This window comes from Macrosteles quadrilineatus, unplaced genomic scaffold (genome assembly GCF_028750875.1).
Source record: "Macrosteles quadrilineatus isolate MER2022 unplaced genomic scaffold, UCM_ALF_1.0 Scaffold_4__1_contigs__length_99947679, whole genome shotgun sequence".
Lineage (NCBI taxonomy): Eukaryota > Metazoa > Arthropoda > Insecta > Hemiptera > Cicadellidae > Macrosteles > Macrosteles quadrilineatus.
Window position 1 is genome coordinate 5,068,123 of NW_026542597.1, and position 22,643 is coordinate 5,090,765.

Below are 22,643 nucleotides of genomic sequence, written 5' to 3' on the forward strand. Positions count from 1 at the left end.
AACGTTGAAATTCCCCCACTACAACACAGACATACCAATGTCCCTCTCATGCTGATGATTTGCAGCAAAATTACTGGACATAATAATAACGGTGCGTTTTTAAGGCTATTACTACTAAAATATTACAAAACTATTATTAGCGATTAGTATCATTTTCACGCCGTTTTTAATATGATAGCTGTTCACTTACGAGGACATGTCCTTGAATGGGCTATATGGCTTCATGTTTATTTTCAAAGCCAATAGCTTTGGAACAAAGTTATACTTTTTGTTCTACAAAGTCACACTTATAATAAGTCTTCTTAATTTATCAGTTAGGCATGTAACGTCATTTCAAGGTTAAATTGTATACACCAATAAAGATCATTATAATATTCCTTGATGTTTTGTGGCATCACAGTTCCAATGGAGCTTTGTTGCTCTTCGCACAAAACATCTATTTGTTTGGAAGACATATAAGCATTTTATCACTAACGTCGTGTATTAAAATCGTCCACATCTATTTAGCATACTTATTTTACTTCACGGACAAACATAATACAATAGTATATTTCGTAACTAGGGCCGAAAATGAGGTTTTACCGGCTCTAAATCGGTTTTGAAGTTCGAGACGATGTCGAGAACTTGAAACGACCGAGAGCTGCAAATATGTTTCGTTCCATGGTACGAACGCTATTTTCCTCCACGCTATTACTCTATTACCAACCACTATATACCACAATTCACACTATCAGTCAACACGACTAAAATTTTTTGGTTATGTGAATTATTTTGAGGAATCACCAAAAATAACAATAAATAGCCTAGATAGTGGTGACAATAAACCAAGTCTATTGCAATGCATATACTGCTTGTGTACTTAATATACATTAATGTTTTAAGTATATAAGCAAACAGCTGGTTTTCGGCCTTAGGGATGTAAAAACCTACCCAAATGACGATGACGATGGACAGCAATACGTAACTTTCGGCGTCCAATACGTTTGTAAAACCAATAAAAACGTCGTAGTGTGGAGAAAAACATATTTTGAGCATCTGTATATGTCATTGTTGATCAGAAGATTAATACTAGTAATTTCACCAACAATACGGATGATTTTTATAACAATTTCTCAAAAGATATATGCAAGTACTGCATTATGCTATTTGAAATTCTGAGTTGATTTAATTATTCCTCCTTAAATTCTATGTAATATTTGTGTTGGTAAGCACGACGAAATTCACTGAAAAAGAGGTCCGAAACAACAAAACGTATTTTAGGCACAATTACTTATTGAGTCAACAATACATATTTGGAATTCGCAGTATTCTAAAGACAGGATGACTAAAAATACACGGATCAGCCTACCTACACTTATAGTGACAAGATAGGAATTCCTCGAAAATATAATTTTCTTTATGTCGAGTATAGAGACTTTTTTCTGCGAAAGTCAATCTATTGAGTTCCAAAGGGAGAGCTAGCAGCCTTTTAAGTCATGTGAGCCTCTCGGATTTAATTTATCCTCTTGACGTCAAAGACTGACATTCAAGTTTAGACTAAATTAAAAGACTAAATTTAGGTTCAGTATATGCATTAGCTTAGCTTTAGTTTATTACAATCTCAGGGTGAGGAGTAAGAAAGGGTTACGTAATAACATGATTTTTTTTCTACTGATTTCAGTGAACGCCTGCATGAGTTAGTATCCAACCATTCTTAAACTGATCTGGTCATTACGGAGTTACTTGCCTGTACCGGCGGCTTTTCCAGCGTAGATACCATAATACAGCATAAGAAATATACAGAATATTACAATCTAAATCAAAACAGGTAACAAAACTGGATGCTTAAAGTTTTCCAGTTTTATTTTATGAAAATAAGTTATCATTTGCGTCACGCACAGTTTAAAAAGAAATACAATTACAATCAAAAACTAAATAAACACTATACAACAGACAACAATATGTTTAATACGCAGCTAAAAAATATTACAACATCAAATCTTAAAACTGAAAATGCCGTGACTCTTCAGTGTATTTATCAGTGTATATTCTAAGGTATAGTTCTTTCATAGCTTTATCGGCGCTTATAATACGGGTAAAAAACTTTTGAGCTAGAACGACTCATTCCAGCAGGCTCATCTTTCCATTTTAATTCTCTGCCCTGTATACTCTCTCTGCCTATTCTATTTATTTTAAATCATCAGTTAACATTGTGTATGACTGCCTTTTGTTGCTGCTTAGTTCAAATTAGCTTTGGTAATAAAATAATATAAATGATTAATAGTGCACGCTGTTGGTAGACCCAATAACCTTTTAATGCTGCGGTATCCAATACCATAGAACCAAAGTTGAAACTGCTTACAAAATTCGGTAATCACTTTTAGTCAAAGTTGTAAGTATGAATACTCATAATGCTAACATGGGAAATTCCAGGGCCACTAAGGCGCAGTCTGAAAGGGTTTTTGATATTAGAATAGGCTTGTATTTCAATCGGGTATCTATGCTATCATAATTTCAATGATCAAAACTTCACTCCAATCCAACCAGCACTTAATGAGTCATTTAACTTCAAACAAACAAACGAATACACAAACTTTCACATTTATTATATAATTAGTATGATATGCTTTCCTAATTCATTCATTTTGATTTTCCTCGACACAACAGTAATTCCTCTCAACTAAAACAAGCCAACTAAGGATCAAAGTTCGTACAATGCCACTCTTCAATAACAATGCATTTAGCTCTATTGACCTCAACCTAATTGAGACTGTCTCTGTATGAAAACTTTGCAATGAAATATAACAATATTTTTTGTACCTAAAATTCAGGGCCATGTTTCATTATGAATACATACTTGACAATATATATTTAATATAAATTTATTTTAATCTTGGGAAATGTTGCATTTGTTTGTAGGTGTTAAAGAAATCTTATTGTGAACAACCTAAAATGTTACAACAACCATTTAAATGATCGCCAATTATAATATTGAGTTTTTTTTATTCATGGGTCCAAAGCCAAAGGAAATTGTAGGTTTTGTTGTGTGTTATACAAATACGTCATATTCAATACAAGTTTGACTGAAATTCTCAACAAGGTGACGCCAGCGCCGAACCTGGCTCGTCAAGGTCAAATACTGTATATTAATGCGAACTATAGGAAGTATTTATATACCTCTTAGGTTTAACTTGACTTTTTCAATGTACCAACAACATTATTTACTTAATAACATTGGCAACAAAATCTTTTACAAGCTTATCCTTTCTTAAATAATATTCGCGAGTAAATAGGCTTTGCCTAACACATTCTTATAACTAACAAAATTTAAAGAAAAAATATATATAAACAATATATGTAACACAAACAATAATATATAAACAATAAAAAAACGAGGACTAAGAAAATAAAAAAAAATAAAAAAATAACTAAAATAAATAAAATAAAATAAATAGCTGAGAAATGTAAACATAAAAATTTGTGTTTAGAGAATCTAACAGTTGTCCAATACCCCATCTAATAGCCTGTGAGTTTCAAATACCCCTAAACATAAAAAACAAAAATATTTCTTGGCAAGATAAATATTTGGAATAATATGGTTATATTCAACAACGTAGTACAACTAATCAATTATTACTAAATATTTTCAAACCAATCACGTGTTTAATTACTCGAATGTTGAGCTAAAAATCCCAAATTAATTATCAGTTATCAGTTTCCCTTATCAACCCCCCCTCCACTCATTATAGATATTATTATGATTCCATGTAAACATTATTCCGATATAGATTCCTTTCAGTCTACATTGAAACATCCTTCCGTCAACATTGTCGAACATGTAGCATATCCAGTGTTTTCTGCTATAAACTTAATAATCCAAACTTATAAAGATTTCGAGGAAGAGTTTTTTACCAGTTCCCATCCAGAGACAGAACCAAAGTCGTCAGTAGCCATCGTTACGAGAGTATTTGCCTTTCGCGATAAAGTCTCCTATATAAACCGAAGAGAGCGATAGTTAAAGCTTTTTACTGCACTATAAATTGAACGATAAGAAAATTTATATAGCAAAGTATCGATAGCGGTACTCGGTGTTTGTCAGTTGAAGTAACCATGCATGTGTTCCTGCTGATAGCAACTACAGTGGGACTAGCGTCAGCTGCTGACGACTGTTACTACACCGCGGTCGACCTATCCTACAGGCTCAGCCCCTTCAGCACCAACTACTACCCCAACTTTCTACCCTTCGAGATCACCATCGAGTTGGTGAACGTCATCACCGACATCCTCTTCAATGAAGCCAAATACATCGCGGGTGACGAAGGCGGCACCAAGGTCGAGGTTCCTGGAAGGTTTTGTGACAACGGATACAAAGTAGGAGAACTATGCAAGGATCAGCTGATGTTCATGCCAGGTAGGATGTGTTTAATGCTTAGGATAACCCAAATAAGCATTGTGCAGTGTTCCTTAATAAGATTTTGTAAAACAGTTTTTTATTTAGAATTATCTAAAAGAAAAGTCGACAAAGTTTTATGAACATTTGTTTGGGTTTGGATTATTCTTAAGGAAAAAACTCCGAGTAAGAGGATAACGGACAATAAGGTTGCGAATTAGAAAAAAATACACATTCAATTAAAAACTTCATTTAATGTTCAAAGGTTACCAAAAATAATAAATATAGATAAACTATTGTGCTTTTCTCAGCACTATTATTTAATTTAATTTTATATATTTTATTTTATTATTATAATTATTTATCATAATATATTTATTATTATTTTATTTTATTTTGTACATTTTATTTTATAATTTTTTTAGTCAGTAAGTAAAATAAAATACAGTTTTAAATTAAATATTATCTTGAGCTATCACAGCCTAAAACGTGTTAGTTAATGTATCTACAACATTTTGTTTTCATTATATTTATGCTGGTACGTTCTGTTTCTAGAATCATTGCATGCAAATGAAATATTAAACTTTTAACATAAGGAGCTTGCATAACAGACATAATTGTTATTGAAACTAACATAAAGAAAGCTCTATCCTCTCATTAACTCTATAAATATATCAATACGAAATGTTAGCGTATATTCGGTTATTATTATAATCTTAGGTTTATAACAAGTTTGTTTTCTTAGAAATAACATCATAGGTAAAAATAACACTAGGTTCTAGTGCGGAACCATTTTACCCATCACATATAGATTAAATCCATTGGTGATCGGCGGGAATCGTACCCGGGACCTCGGGCTCCGGTGCCTTGCTCTCTAAAACTAGATTAGCTCGCTCCTACGGTTTATAATACTAGTACTCTATTGCTTCTAATTAAATTATATTGGCAATAATAGGAAGATAAAGTATAATATTGTAAAGACAATCAAATATGTTCTTTAAAGTACAGTTAGGAATATTTGAGAAGGACTACGAAAACAAATTATAAACAAAGGACTGTGTCAACTTAAATTACACAACATAACATACGCTACACTATTGTCGAAGGGGAACTGTACATCAGGTTTTAATCGGATCAATTATTACCAAATTTACGATGGCATGATACGTAAAGTTAATCATAACAAAAGGAAAATATTAAGTCGCAGGTATCCATAAACATTAATTTTGCATCATAAATACTGTCTAGGAATTAAATGTGAACGGTGCGATGGATTCTTATACATAACGCAGTGTGCGTTATTTTAAAATGGAGAGATTTTCATTGTGCGCATAGTTCTAAATAATTGGTTTTAAAATAAAAATTATCTTAATACTATTGGTCAGTGTCAAAACCATCAAACACCTAAAATAATATTACTGTTGTTTTTAATTAATTATTAAGAGAATAAAGTAAATTCCAGTGGATTGTTATGATGACGACACATCTGATTAATTGCTTTGACAAATTCTAATTATTGAAACGTGTCATGTTTGACGGTCTCCTCATTTTGTGGTAAACATAACATGTTTAGCATGATGAGGAAAATACTACACGTCAAAACAATTCTGGTTCCTTTGAAGTGGTCAGTGCAGTTCATACATTTTAACTAAATAGTATCGAAAGTAAATTACGTTCAAAATAATACTTTAAAATACAATTTACGATCGACCTAAATACATTATAATCGTACATTATAGTTATACATTATAATGGTTTCAACCTAATATATTGTCCCATACATATTTTTTTGCATATTTTTTGACTACTACCCTCTGTAGTGTATTCCAACTTAGGTAGGGCGTTTGTGTTTTGTTAGTTGTAATGTGTTAGTTAAGTTTTTTTCACCTGAAGACGGGATCAGATTCCAGATCCCGAAACGTTGTGTATTGTTTTTTACATTCGTGATGGAAAATGTCCGCAATAAACCTTTGAACAACACTAATATATTGGATATTAAAACCTAGTCTGCATTATTTCTGCACGTTAATATAAAATGGAGTTCTACACTCAGGTACAATAAGTTGAATACTATCAATAAAATAAAAAATTATTATTTCATTAAACCAGTTTAAAAAACAATTTAAAATAAATACAGTTTATTCTAATTAAATACTCTATTTTCTTTCAAAAGAAGGAATCTAAATTGTAAAAAAACTATTTGCTAATTTAAATTTTAATGAATGTTCAATAATTTTTTATTAGTCATTCATTTGCCCACATCAGTGAAATTAGCAATGTATTTTCAACCAATTGAGAATGTACCTGTACCAAACAGTTAAACAAGTAATGAAAACTATCGTCCAGAGATCTTAAGTTATTGAATAAAAAATTGTGTTACATTAAAAAACAACGATTGCATTGCGTTAGTGCTAAAATAATGATATTTCCCAACTGTGGTTGTAGGCCTATATAAATAACATACGCTAAATAATATGTAAATATACGTAAATAAATACCTAAATAACTAGGGACCAATGAAGACTATTCGGCATTGAAAAAAATACACTTAATACAAATGTCTTATCTAATCCTCGTCATTTATATAATTTTGATCACCACTTAAATAATAATTTGTTAGTTTGCAATCCGAGAAAAACTCCATGAGATGTAATTATATGCCTCTGTATTAATAATAGCTAAACAATAATAATAAATCATTATCAATTATTGGTTTGGAAGGTACTAACGGTACAAGTAGCTGGGTATTGGTTAGTCATAGTGCCCGCGTACTATCTTGAGGGTTACCGTTTTAATACTCAGAAAATTGATTAAATGAGTAATGTTAATACTTCGAAACTTTTGCGGGCTTAGCTGAAGTAAGAGCTGATCAAATTCAGTAACAAAGATGATCAAAACACATACATTGGCTACGAAATAGTATATTTCGAAATTAAAACGATCGAAACCTGCAAAACCATTTCGGCCCGTGGTACGAACGCTTTTTTCACCACAGTATACCTTATTACCACTATTCATCACAATAATAATGCACACTAATAGTCAAAACAAGTAAAATTTTAAGGTTATGTGAAGAAATAATTTGAGGAATTATCAAAAATAATAATAAATAGTTGCTAGGCAGCAAACGGGCAGCTGATTTTGCAGCCCTAGGTAAGTAAAACCCTGCTCGGTCCCCAAATGGCGATGACAACTGGCATGGCCAGCAAAACGTATCTTTCAGCCAACAATTGTATGTAAAACAGCTAATAACATCATATTGTGGTAAAAAAGGTCTATTTCAACCTAACATATGTATTTAACTTTTTATATTATGTTTGTCATGTCCAATACCGGTTGTAACTATCAAATGGTATTCAGCCTTTGCTTGCTGCAGCCTGTGTCATTGACCTGTCTGAGAAGTCCGCCATGGACGACAACTATCAAGCCTCCATCCAAGACGTTGAAGAGTGGCAGGCCATTTTTGGTGCATTCCCTCCCCGGTCCATCGTCATCTTCGACTTCGGCTGGTCCCCGAGGTATCCCGACGTCGACCGATTCTTCGGCCGCCGAGGAAAGCTGGGAACCCAGCTCAACCATCCTGGAATTTGCCCAGGTATGATTTACAAAAACGATAAGCCTTTGATGAAAAAACTAACATTTTTGCAATCACATATGTACATCTTATGTGACAAAGATTTATTGAAATTAGATACACTCTGATCTCGCTTTTTCAAAAATTTTGGGGAACAAATAAACACTTTATTGGGGATGTCTTCATAGTAGTTGTATTGATCTGTTGTTGCCAATCACATTCAATACAGCTTATTTTAAGTGAAATAAAAAAATCCTGATTGTTACATGACAAAAAAACTATATTGAATTGATCACTAAAAGTTTGTATAGAGAACATCAATATCAATTGAATTTTATTGGTTAACACCAGTAAGAAAATACGCTCAGGTCAATACAAAAATGTGTCGACTTTATTTACTAAATTCAATAAAAAATGCTCTAAATGATAAATCATCAGGTTTATGGTTAATTTATTTAGCTTATTACTCAATTATTGTTTTGATTTGGGCTACCTGAATATAATATTTTTACTAAATCCTTTACATGTTGTTGATATGTTTACTAAAAACGCCAATTTTCCCGACATTTATTTGAAGTATTCTTAACGTTCCTCGAGAGATAGTTTATTTATGTTTCAAGACCTAAAGGATTTTTATTAATAACGACATTTTAGATTTATAAATAACATTATAGGATTTAAATTTACATACGTAAATAACAGGCCTACTAAATTTCCATATTATTATGCTAATCCTACAAGGGAACATATGTTGTTATTGTATTAACAAATAATAATTTGAAGGTATATTATTTTAGGTAGATTACATTTTAGATTGGATTGTAGTAGAACAATTACAGTAGTGTTATCTTAGAGAATGGCTTAATTTGATTATTGGGTTTATTACTAATTCTTTATGCAGACAAATTCTTAAATTAATTAATTAATTGATGGGAACACTTGGTAAATTACAATTTATTCGTACATTATCCTAGAGAATCTGATATTATATTATTATATGGGATCAAACTAAAGCGTTTAGCCAATAGTCTCTTGGATTACTCAATGAAATTATGTTTTTTTATTGGGCACAGATTTGGAATAAAACTAAAAAAAAATTATATTTATTTATCAAAATATTAGACAGGCTCTGTTATAAGGAAAGGGGGGTGAAGATTGTTGTAAGGTTTAACGAATCATTATTCAAAACAAGATGTAACAAAAATGATATCCGCCAATTAGGTTAGGCTAGGTTAGGTTAGGTTAGGTTAGGTTAGGTTAGGTTAGGTTTGGTTAGGTTTGGTTAGGTTAGGTTAGGTTAGGTTAGGTTAGGTTAGGTTAGGTTAGGCTAGGCACCCACATAGTATGTTACAGTACTGATCGCCTTTCAGAGGCGATAGTGACGTAGTTGTCTTATGTCTCAGAGCTGGCTGATTATCTCGGCAGGCACTGTAACGTGTACGCGGTGGGGACCGACGCTCCGGACGTGGACTGTGGCCGAAACAACGAGCTGACCACGTCACCGTCGCAGCGTGTGCTCGCATCCCACGGCAAATACACGGTCACCCAACTCCAGCTGAGGCGGAGAAGATTGCCGTCCATCGGCGCTGTGGTCACAGTAGCGCCCTTCTACATCTCCGAGGCCACGGCCGCCCCTGCTAGGGTGTTCGCTGAGTTCTGTGTGGACCCCGTGCCCGAGGTGGATTGTCCCCAGCCAGCCCCCCAGCCCACCCCTCTACTGATTGAACAAGTCGCCTCCGCCCCTCAGATCGTCACCGGCACCCTAGGACACATACACAACGGCGTCCACGGTGTATCCCACCCTCCCCTGCACACCGGCATCGCCAGTATCCTCTAAACAGCTCAGACCCCTTCCACTGATACACACTCTACAAAATTAACTCGTTATATATTGATAGTTTAAGTTTTTTAGTAAGAGGTTTATGACGTATGTAAATAAATAAAAACACCTAAGATGTGTCTTTTTATATGTTTTTACAAAGGTCTTTTATTAATGTCAGTCTAGGGCCCTCATCTTCGAAAGAGTTAAGGTAAGTGTCCGCTGAATTGGTTCGATACAGTAGAATATTTAATAGTTCGTTAGTCATTTGTTGAATCATGATCAACATTGTTAAACTATACAGGGTGTTTATTAAGTCCCAGTCCCGCATAGGTTTAATAATGTTCTGAACGATAACAGATGAATCAATAAGATTTCGTACATAAACACGCCACCTAAAAATCTACTTTTTGAAGGAACTATCAGTTTTCTGGCATATTATGGAGTCAAATGGAAATCTTTAATACAAGCATAGGTTGATATGCAGATAAAGTTAGAAGTATTTGTTAGTAAAATCTTATATCTGTCTATAGTAAAATACAATGCCGCAAACCCAAATCCAAACGGAAAACTGAGTAAAAAATCAAAAATTTAAAATATCAGATTAAAAAATCTTATATGGTTGCCATTTTTACTCAGTTGTTCTTCTGAGCTGAAATTTTTTGTATTGTATTTTACTATTAAAGACTATTAATTTAATGTGCATATCGACCTATACTTCCGTTTAAGATTTCCTTCTGACTCCTTCCACGACGTCCCCATGATATGACCAAAAACTTACAGTTCCTTCAGAATGTAGATTTTTAGGTGTTGGTTTGATTTACCAAAATCATATTGTTTTATCTGTTATCGTTCAGAACTATCCAATTCATGCGGGACCCTATGTACGTACAATCCTTATAGTTAATACAGTATGCTTGCTTAAGCTACTTTTGATAAATCCATTATGCTCTAGATTTATTTATACAAACAACTAAAACCAATAATAAAGCTTCAATTAAAACTAATCACTAAACAATGAGATAAATTGGCATGGTTTCGAGAGGGGAAGTACATTTTCAAAGCGATAATTTTCAAAGAAAATATTTGTTTTATTTTTTTTTATTTTTTTTTAGTTTGATAAAATTTTTCACTCTGTGTAGTATTTTAGAGTGAGGATATAAATTTTATATAAACACATTCTGGTTTACCAAATATTTAATCTGTTAGTTTGATCATTGAGGTCAAACTACAACTTACTTAAAATTGTGTGAAAATGTTATTTGCAAACAATATGTGTATGAAAATAAATTGCATACAAGACAACCTACATTTTTGGAAAATCTGTACAAAATAATTCGTTTGATTGAAGGTATTCCTTGGAATTTACTGTGAAATAAAACTCATCATGGTGTTTCAAATCTCAAATAGCTTGTCAAAGATTTAACATATTTTACACCTTTTAGTACCATAATAAAATACCTCTTTTGTGAAATTCTTTGTAAGAATTCCATTAACAAATTATAAGTGAAAATCCATTATAAAACACGAAATAAGGAATCGTATAACAACTTTACATCTACTCTCTTTACATCTAACTCCGATGTTATTAAGATTGTGTATTCTGAAATGTGAAATACGATTCTTTCTTCTGAATAAAAGCAGTGTAATGTTCCGTAGTAATTCCCCTGAATATAAGCGGTAATGCATTTTTATATTGCATCTTACGAAGAAAATAGGATGATCATATTATATTACATATATTATTAGAGTCATTATCATCCTATATCAGTCTACACCATTGTTGAACAAAAAAGGATTTTTGTATACACACTTGAACAATACTGTAATACTCTTTTGACATTGGATTACCGTACTGATTAGTAGTCTAAAATGACAAACAGTTATGGGGTTTTACAACAACCGAATAAACTAAATTGTAAAAAATTGCTTTCCTTATAAAACTCTTGTCATATGGACAAAATGTAACCGGCCGTTCGTGATTTAATTAATTGGGTTCACATCGATACTTCCTCTGAAAAAGATGAAAGTAACGCTAATAGCGATATCACAAAGAGGAGATCCGTGTAATTAAATTTTCCAACACTCTTGTTCATGTTTTTTTTTCCTTTTTTGTTATATAAATCAAAGTAAATTAAAGTACAATTTTTAAGTTTCAAGCATGATGCTAAAATGTCATTACAGTACAGTATCGTAAATCGTTTACATTTACACTTTTAAATAACCTCAAAACATTTAAAATATTGATAACATTACATTTTTATTTTATGACGTATTACAAATAATAAATAATTTAAATTGTACAATCATATAATTACTAAAACTAAAGATTACTTATGACCACAAAATAATCAATTATGGTCAATTATTATGACCGTTAATTGCACAAATAAATAATATAACGAGATATTGCCATATACTTAGAATTTATAAGAGGAAACTGATTTGTAACGTACATTTGACATATGAAGGAGGTGGAATGAGAACATTATGATCGTATTAATTTAAATAGGGTTTGTTTCTGAATCTAGTTACGATAAATCAAAGCTCTTAAATTTATTGAGTTATTATTTTATGATATTAATAATTATTTTTTTACGGTCTATTTTTAGGTATAACAACTATGTAAAGTGTATTACACAAGTGTTGTTTTGAGAACATCAATCAGTTTCATACCTAGGCCTATTGAGTAATCTTTTAATTTATAAAGTAATATAAGGGATGACAAACATAATTGAAATATTACAATACTATTCAAATATTAACTTTGGTTTTCAGTTTTTGACAAATCCTATTTATAGATGAGGAAAATTTTTATTTTATGTAAATCAGTAAAATAATGTAAAACATGTTTGACAAGTTTTTAACTGAAACAGCTTAAATGAAAAAGAGAATCGACGAAGTTATGAATGAAGAAATAGAAGAATAAAGCTGCGAAGTTAGGATGATTGATGTTGGTGAAATGGCAAAAGTAGATATTTACTTGAAGGAATTCCACTATTTTTATAATAGATTTTCCAAAAAGTAATCAAAATCAATGTTTTATTTACATTATAATACAAAGCATACGATTTTATGAGTTGATTTAAGACATAAACCAAACATAATTTACACATTTATTTGGGGCATTATTGCAGTTTCGCAGAACGTACAGTAGATTGTTACAATAACAATGTAGTTGTCACCGTTACAATGATTAAGTAATATATACTATTATATCTTTTATAAAGCCACATTCTGAACTTTCATATAACGCAAGAACAAGTGATTTATGTCGATTTTCAATATGTATTGAAGCAAATACGCATTAACTACGTTATATTCACGGGACTATTAATAATTCAGTTCCTGAAGTCACGGACGTGCTTGGAATATAGTAATAACCATTTAACATCTCCATCGTAATTCATAACTAAATGTATTTGGGGTGTAATCTTATATGCAAAATACCCTGGTTGCAGCAAACCTGCAGACTAAACGAATTCCCGTTTGCCTGATAGAATTTTCACTAAAATATATCCATAAGAAGGTAATATTTTCCCCATAACGTTAGTTAAACTAATATTTTTTATTTTATACCGGAAAGGTGGGGAGTGTGCTTTTCTGTCATACTGTGGCAAAAACAACCGTTGTTCATTCATTCCCTAGGTAGTTTGTAACAGTTGGAATCTTCGATTGCGTGCAATAACATTATAGAAAGTATTTATTGATTGATTTAATCCGTTGTAGGTAATTTTGAATCCTTTTAATAGTTCTACATATCGATTGAATAATGTACCGTAACACAATCGTAAAAAACTAAATGGTGCAATCACTTACTATACAGCTTAACAAGTTAACCTCGAATTTTTTGAGGTTATCTATTTATGAACACTATTTTCGTTCTCTTAACTTAATTTATCAATTGATATGCAATAAGACGAAAAATATAGTTCATCACTTGGACATAAATTGTCTTTTCAACCCTTGTCCATTTTCCTACACAATTTGAGTCGAGCAAAACTTGAGCTAGGGTTGGAAAGAGTCACTTTATTATAACCTAGCTATGAAATTTACTATTAATTTTATGACATATGATAAGTTTTTAATTAAATGGATGCGTTTTCAAAACCTGATCACAAGCAGTTCACCAGGGTCTCCTGACTCTAAAACGGCACAGGCTTTATAAAGCTACTGGTAAAGTGAGGGAATGTTAAACAGGTTTGGAAAACATGCAGGAAGGTGCAACTAATAGGAATCAAAGTGGGATGAGATTAATACAAGCGGAACTGATACTCAGTCCTACTCCAAATATAGGTTGGTCCATGCTCTATTTAAATGCAGCACTATTGAAATTAAAGAGACTCGATATTCTTTAAAACTTGATTATTGTAAATAATGCTGTAGACCTAACTATAATATCAAATTACATTGGGAAATGAAGTGCTCTAACAGTAAAGCATTAGGCTCCGGCTCCCAAGGTTCCGGGTTTTATACCACCGCCACAATGGATTTTATCCATATAATAATGTCGCAACCATATAGATTTAGCCTGAAGCAAAAATTAAAATGATTCCATCCTAGCTAAGAGGGACATAAGAAAATTAAATAGTTGTTACTAAAGCCTTGACACATGTCAATTTTTCAGTATAATTTACCTTTTGTGGTAACCTAAGGTGTCAACAGTGTAGCTCTGCAGTACGCGTTTTGTGTCAATTATGTCACAGCTGCATAGTACAGCTAAAACAGCTCAATTGAGAGTGTTTCTCAACGCATCACAATGTGAGCTTTTTTAAGCTGCACTACGCAGCTGAAGATGTGTCATAATTGACACAAAACGCGTACTGCAGAACTACACTGTTGACACCTTAGGCTACCAAAAAAGGTAAATTATAACAAATACACCAAATAGTCCGGAGATTTTTACGATTACTTTATCATTTACTGATTTGCTATTTAATCCTACAATCTTAATTGTAAGTAAAAAATGACATGCCAGACGGTAAATAAATGTTCGTAGACAGCACCATTGGAAACCCAAGATTTTATCAGTTTGTAGGGATTTACAACCTCTGCATGTGTCACATACATTGAATATTCAAGGGTCAGAACCACGTAAGTCCCTTCGGTCCTAAATTATTTATAGGTTAAAGAGTGCAGAGGAAACCAAACATTCATTAATTAATTATTTCACATAGCCTGCCTACCATTAATTTATTTTTCATTCTGTGTTTAAATTTTAATTGATTGATCGTTTGGGTTAGGAATGATGGCATTGGATTTTTTTTACAAATACCAACCAAGTTATTATTGCTATAGAGTCTTAATAGCATTATGCAGTCTATGAACACAATTACTCTATTTGTGATAAGTCTAGCTCTAATTTGTTAAATTTTGTTTTAATGGATAATGAGATAGATGGATTTTATGTTATATATTGTGTGTATTATAAGTCATATTATTATGCACAACAGGTGTATTTTTAGTACACTGTTTGAATGTCATGTTAGAGTATTATAAAGGTTAATTTTATCAATAGACATGATTTAGCCTATGAGCTGAATTGATGACTATAATATAATTGTACTATTACCTCGTCATACCTCCATATGTGTCGTATATATTACTGGTGATTTGACATCAAAATACCATCCTCAGATACATACATCCATCGGATTTGGCGTCGTTAAACTTAACACACACACGTAACACGGTAACAAAAATTTAAAACATAAAAAAACTGAAGACAGACCTGTCGTGCACATGATGAGTATGGAAGATGACTGCTACTGATTAAGTATCCTAGTTAGGTTCTAGGCTGTAAAGTGTGTTATATTGAGACACACTACAACAGAGTCTAAGGTTCTGGTACTAAATTGCTACTTAAAGTCAATGTCAAATATGAAGCTCTATTTAAAAATAAAAAACACAAACAAGGTTGTTGATGGTAAATAATGCATAACATACTGCAATAACACATGTTTATATAATAAACACAAAAAAATGTGTCATGAAATGCATAATCAAGGTCTTACATATTGACTTTATGGTTCAAAGGTTACACCTGGTGGTGGGTATGTCGTATTTGAAGGGGGTAGTTCAGTTGTAGTACCGTAGCTAGGAGTAGTCACGGAGTACGTAGTTCCAGAGGTGGTGTACAGACAGCGCTGAAGGTTGTAGAGTGTGACGTCTCCCCCGAGCCACAGTTTCCTCACTGAGGATCCACCACAGGGGAGATTCGACCCGTTGTAGAAGGAGGAGTATCCCTGCAGAACTCCCACTTTACTATCTATGTCACTGTGTGTATCAGAGTGGTACAGGCCAAAGGTATCGTAGACGATGTTGAAACAGTCTGATATGGTGGAAGGGGCGAATATGTAACCCTTAGAGAAGCACTCGAGCAGCGCAACGTTTCCAATATAAGGCATACGGTAGTTGAGGTTGACGAAGTCGTTGACGATTTCGCTAATGAGTTCCTTCGTGTTGTTGACTATTGAGATATCGCAAGATAACGCTTCATTTGCACCTGAAATATATCCGAATATATGAATTATATCCCCAAACTTTCTTAGAAATAACTACATGTGTCAATATATAAATTAAGTTAGTGAATATCATTTTTTCACCCTACTTTTCCAGAATACGACATCTCTTTCTCTACCATATCTATGAAACAAATTTTAAATGAAACATCAACCTCGTGAAATGCACATCCTTTATAGCAATGGAAAGGACATCAAATCATTTAAATTTCCAAAGGAATCTTCTGCATTAGGAGCATTGACAATTTGATACTTACTGATGTTGGCTACAGTATCTAACTCTGCCTTGGCTGTGGGAATGCACTCTAGGTCTCCAGGGTTATCTAAGGCAGTGGCTGTCACTGTGTTGTAGTAGTCACTCAAAAAGAGATACGTCATGTTGAGGTAGAAGTCCAACCCACGAGAGTCTATCACATATTGCTCCAAGGCCTGCTTCTGTAGCCCGTAGTACTCTTGCATTTCAATCTCCACACCCCAGACCTGGTAGTAGTTCTTATCTTGTGCGATGCTGATTTGACTTTGCAGAGTGTCATTGTAGCCTTGCCATTGATTCTGTAAAAATGCATTTTTAGATTATAACATATTTGGGCTACTAATCTGCATCAATAAAATGATATATATATATATATATATATAAGTTTGCAAGAATATAGGCTTACAAATATTTTCAGAACACTTTTGACTTACTATAAAAAGATATTTTTAAGGAAATTTTACCAGTTCTGCGGCATAAGCATCGGAATCAATGGTTGTAGTAAGCTTTGAACACTCGACCAGCATTTCAAGGAACTTCCACCCTTTGGCAGCCACGTTAGTTGCAGCAGTAGTGGCACACTGAACCGCCGTCTGTTGGAAGTACGTCATCGAGGGACTCGGGAACATGGCGTTCTAAAGATATGAAATTAAGTTTAGTCATAATTGGTGGCATTAAAAAATTTTAATATTTTAAAATGTTAATAAGACAACATTTCATTGTCAATGCCTACATTCAATTGGGTCCAGTGAGATGAGATAAATGATCAGTGTGGATTATTTAGAGATTAAATTTGTATGTTCCACATTTACATCCTAGAACACCAGACTCTGGCCTGGAAATCCGAAAATATTTCCACTAAATACCTAAAATAAAAAATGATAAGGTTTATTATTTGCTTGATTTTTTTCCTTAGGCTTGATTTTTTTAATGAAAATGATGGCTATGTCACACAGCTTTTTATTGCAACAAAAACATAAGTTAACATCACATTATAAAACACAATAAGCCAATCATTCGTAATAATATTAGAAGTGGCTGAAATGTACAATGATGTTTTCTCTGATGTCGATATTTTTATCACACCTTGAAGAAAGCTTGAATACTCATATCTTATATTACGCAATCGAGGTATATGAACTTAAGTAAAGGTTGTGACAAACGTGAAAATTAAATCTGAAAGAATTTAGGATTGTCAATAATCTGTACCAGAATTCCTAATAGAAAAACCAGTACTGTATTAGTAATTATAACTAAAAAAGAAAGGAACATAAAATTCAACATTATCATTATAGTATAGTATTTAAAATTATGTAGTTGTTTGTGTGTTTGAAGTCGTCTTGGGTAAAAAGTCTGAATAAATTAAGGGTGATCAAATTCAGTTATTGATAACAATATAAAGTGTAAAATATGTTTGGAGATTGATAATAATATTTGAAGTAAATCAAACCTGGGTGTTGTTGGCAACGGTGCGGTAGTTGCTGTACATGGATTCAATACAAGACTTGAGGCGGCTGATAGAGTCCTTGTTGGGGTAGGTTCTGACACAAGCGTCTATACCCTTGAAAGTTCTTATGTATTGAGCAAAGTAAGTTGCGTTGGTCTTTCTCCATGATGTAAGCAGTCGATTTAGCTTGGATTGAGCATCGGCAGTGCAGTCAATGTAAGCGTCAACCTCTGTAAATATTTACATTATTTCCTATTGGCTTTAAAGATTTACTAACTGATGAAATGTTTATACTAAATTTAATGTAATTCCTTTCCACTATTGACTAGTTTTTTGTAATTTCTTGTCAGCATTGATGTCCAGTTTCATCGGTGTAAAATGGCTACACTATATCTGGCGCTAAAAAGTCAATGCCGTCGGTAGCAACGTGAGTTGGTTCAAAATTTATATTGTCTTTACTCTAATACTTTTATTTTTTTATATTGTTGTATTTGCCCTCAGATTCAGTGTATTATTCTGCAGCAAAGTATTAAGCTACACCTATACTTATATAATATTTGGACTCCTCGTTACCTTAACGATTACAATGATTGCAGTCAGATAACTATATATTTATAACGAGGAGATTTACCCCCATAAAGATAATAATGAATCACTCACGAGACTAGCCAATATGAAACGAACAGTGCAGGTCTGTTTTCATTTATTTGTAATTTTGTATAAAAATAAGCTCTACAATTTACTGAGTGTGACGGCCAGGTCATTTAACATATGTTTAATTTCACTGACCTGTTGCTATTGCGTCCTCCATGTAGTCAGAGATGCCATTAACACAGCCCTGTGCTTCCGTGTCTTCCATCAGCAGCTGAGCTGTAGCCAGCTCCTGTGCTTGGAAGGCCACCACTTTGCTGAGGCTGTCGTTAAGTCCTGATGCCAAGTCTCTGAACGCATCCTGAGCCGCTTCTAGCGTGAGTAGTTCTTCTTGGAGAGCTCTGCTGGGGAAGAACTGGTGCCAAGCTGAGATGTCTGATTTCTGCCAGTAGATGTAGTCGGTGACATACTCATCGGCAAAGGTTGATTGGAGGACCTAAATTTATGTGATATTTTTTTACAATATTAATAAAATTTAATAATCATATTGTTGTTTGTAACAAACACGAACGTAAAATCACTAATTAATCTTTTTGAGCATTTTTATATTTATTTTATGTGACAAAAGCTTGGTCTTATTTATGTTTATGACTCTAATTTGTGATATTTTAAGTTTTTTATCATGCATGGCTTTCTTGGAACAAATTAAAATTTGTTAATTATACGTTCAAAGTTATTGAATGTATATAATTTTGTATTACTTAAATAATTATGCAAACAATAGAATATCTTACTTTTGAATTACTAAAGTTAATATAAGTAAAACTATGTAATATCAGTATAATTATTTGTTTAATTGCTTAAAAAAAACGTTTTTCGTAGTTTCCCAGATTAAAAAAATGAACTTGATTTATTTAAAGGAAATACCTGTTTTGCTCATCATTAATAAAAGCATATGTGGATGCTTAAATAAGATAAATAGTTTAAACTATAGTTTTACCCCAAGTTCAATTTTGCAAACAATATATTTGTTTTATCCACGTTATTTTAGGTTTACACTAATCAATGTGTATGCTGATACTTTGTAATTTTTTGCAATGGAATTTGTTTTTGAATAAAAGTCTAATTGTAGTCCAAAGATGAGTACTTAAATCTTTTAACAGCAAATAAAGTAAAATAAAATAAATATTCTACAGATTTCTAGTGCATAAAAGATACCCTAATATAGTTATACTACTGGGATATACTTAGCTCAAATTAAAATAACAAAAAACATTGAAGAGTTGAGCAGTAATACCTTACCAAGTCACTTTGTGCTTACATATTTGAATTTTTGTCACTAAAGAAAATTTCTGATAGCTCCAGTGAGCCAAGTGAAATTACTACTTAACAACTAATAACCTAATACAAATAGCATCAGTAGCAAAATTGTGCTTTACCAAATATTTGCCCAAATTTCTTAAAGTTTTCGTCTTTTCTGTTTTGTTTTCTAATGTTTTATTTCCCATGAATGGAAAACTTACACAAGCTACAACATATAAGGCAAAAGTAGTTTATAAATTAATAAAAGCCTACAATAGTGTTTTCATTCATGTTGTCAATAAATTAAAATTATGAAAACCAATTAAATATCAATCAAAAATGTGATAGCTATAACGTCTGAGTATATCCTATATTTATGACGAAATTATCTATCAGCGTTAAAACACAGTTGATTTATAAAACCAGGTTAAAATTTAGCTTATTTGTAACATAAACTTGAAGCAATCTTTGGTTTTAACGGCGGTTTGAAACTAACTAAGTTTAAGTTAAATTCTGTTTCGAGAAACCGGCCTTATGAAAACAACTGGATAGCTACGCTAGGCTTGCCTCAACACCCTTACTGGTTTGGTATTGCCCCTGTGGAAATGACGTTCAATTTTTGGTGATTAATACAGTTTGAAGAAACTTTGGTATGTTTCGCGTTTTTAAATATTAAAATAACCCTATATGTTTAAACTAATTAAAAGAGGTTTACTTACCAGAGCAGTGAAGACAAGACCAATAAGCTTCGCCATTGTGATGTATGTTCGATGAAGACGACAAATGGATTGTACCATAAGCATCACATGCAGATCAATTTATACACTCAAAGTGGGATTTCTCCGTTATCATCGATGACTGTTAGTCTAGAGTAGTATTAAACCACTTCAAACTTAATCTTGTCACAATGAAAAAATCCTTTCCTATGAATCACTTGAATGTATCACTCGAAAATGTCAGTGTGAAGAACACTTATAAGGTAGATTGATGCTAATTTAATAATACTATACAGATTTTCCTTGTTATTTATAACGCCCCTTGCACAAATACTTTAATGATATGACAGTAAACGTAATGCGATTAATTGAAAACTAAATGTTTTTAGATTGTTGAAGACCCCTAAACACATAAACCTCCTTTGTCATCTTTACATTTAAACGTTTAAAAATTAACTTTTTTGTAGTCAAAATACGACTTTTAAGATATTAGTGGAAAGCCATTGTCTTAATATCATATACTGATTTATCTTTTAATTTGTTTGTATTTTTTCCATTTGTTACATTTTTTAGAGGTTTTGTAGCTTTCAAAAGTTGGTTTTTAAAAGCTAACAAAAGGCATAAATGTAGCTAGCCTACTAATATTTAGTACATATGCTTCAGTTGAGTATTGGTATAAAATGTCACTTGGTAAAAAGTTCTCATACAATTGAATCTATAGCTTCTTTTAAATTAATGATACAGTATCAAAATTTTCATTTAGTTTTCTTATTTAGTTCCGTATTAGGTTTCTATTACGGTTTCTTATTCCCAAGATTCAGATCGAATCTATCGACCCGACCCAAGTCCGTTTCCATTACATTCATGTTTTTTAAATGCGCATTATAATGATTCCAAGATTTGTTGTTTTCAAATTAAGAAAGTTTGTTTGCAAAACGAGTGGGATTGGCCAGCGCATAGTGAATGAAAACTTTGAAACATAAAAGAGAAATTGTTGTTATAGCAGTAAAAAAGTCGCAGATACGGTGACGCGATTACGATTACGCGATTACGATTACGCGATTGCGATTACGCGATTGCGATTGCGCTATTGCGATTGCGATTACGCGATTGCGATTACGCGATTGCGATTACGCGATTGCGATTACGCGATTGCGTTTACGCGATTGCGATTACGCGATTGCGGCGTTTGTGGGTGATTTGAAACGGATAAATAGTTCATGCACGACGCTACAGTGTAAAAAAGTAAAGGACGTATGTTGCATCTAAACGCATATTTAACTAAATCTATTATTTCTTACTATCCGTAATTTTACCTTAACGTTAATTAAAATCAATATGCTAACTATTTAAGTAAATAATGTTTTAAGTAAAGCTTAATCTACAGTATTATTTAAAAATCCAACAAAAACAATTGCAATTTTTAAAAATTTTCAAGTTTACAACTTTCAAATAAAATATTAATGCAGTAAAAAATTTATCATTTTAATTTTAACACAAATAAATTTCTCAACAGAGAAAAAAATAACAGCCAAATGCTTAACCATACTATTGATAATTAAACAGACTTTCACCTAATGACCAGCTTGCATCGGTCACCCAAGTGCTAGAGATAAGGGTTGTTTGTCAGAATACTTTGCCAGAATACTAAACTACTGAATTTTATTTTATTCGTCAGTACAACGTTCTAGTTATAACGTAAGTAGCTCACTCCCTTTAAAGTTTTGCTTACGTTCTTAGTCACAAAAAATCAATTAAAATTTGTACCGATTTCATTCTTGATTTGACTAAATATCATACCACTTTAACCAATTTAAGACCATTTTAAGAGGCAAAACCACTTCGTAGTTGATTGAGATGGATATTTTTTTCGAAAAACCTCGGATTTATTTCTATAAGCGAACATATTTTTACAATAAAAATTATACTTTATTCCTTCCCTTACACATTACAATACATTTGTTTAACTAATAGTGTTAATGTACACATTTCATACAAAAGTACACAGATCCTATTGTGGCACTTGAATTGAATATTCACGTGGTTTGGCC

General features: G+C 32.4%; 2 protein-coding genes across 2 annotated transcripts; one reads left to right on the forward strand and one right to left on the reverse strand.

Annotated features, from left to right (window-relative positions):
- Positions 1-4,089: 4,089 nt before the first annotated feature.
- On the forward strand, positions 4,090-9,896 carry LOC128991707 (uncharacterized). Its single transcript, XM_054414829.1, has 3 exons — positions 4,090-4,390; positions 7,746-7,964; positions 9,347-9,896. Exons 1-3 carry the CDS (start codon positions 4,090-4,092, stop codon positions 9,778-9,780), a joined length of 954 nt encoding a protein of 317 aa, XP_054270804.1. The 3' UTR covers positions 9,781-9,896.
- A 5,809-nt stretch (positions 9,897-15,705) lies between these two features.
- Positions 15,706-20,727, reverse strand: LOC128992128 (uncharacterized). Its single transcript, XM_054415556.1, has 6 exons — positions 20,596-20,727; positions 18,773-19,070; positions 17,987-18,213; positions 17,001-17,171; positions 16,541-16,835; positions 15,706-16,267 (listed from the first exon to the last, which is right to left on the reverse strand). The coding sequence occupies exons 1-6, from the start codon at positions 20,677-20,679 to the stop codon at positions 15,786-15,788; spliced, it is 1,557 nt and encodes a 518-aa protein (XP_054271531.1). The 5' UTR covers positions 20,680-20,727; the 3' UTR covers positions 15,706-15,785.
- Positions 20,728-22,643: the final 1,916 nt, after the last annotated feature.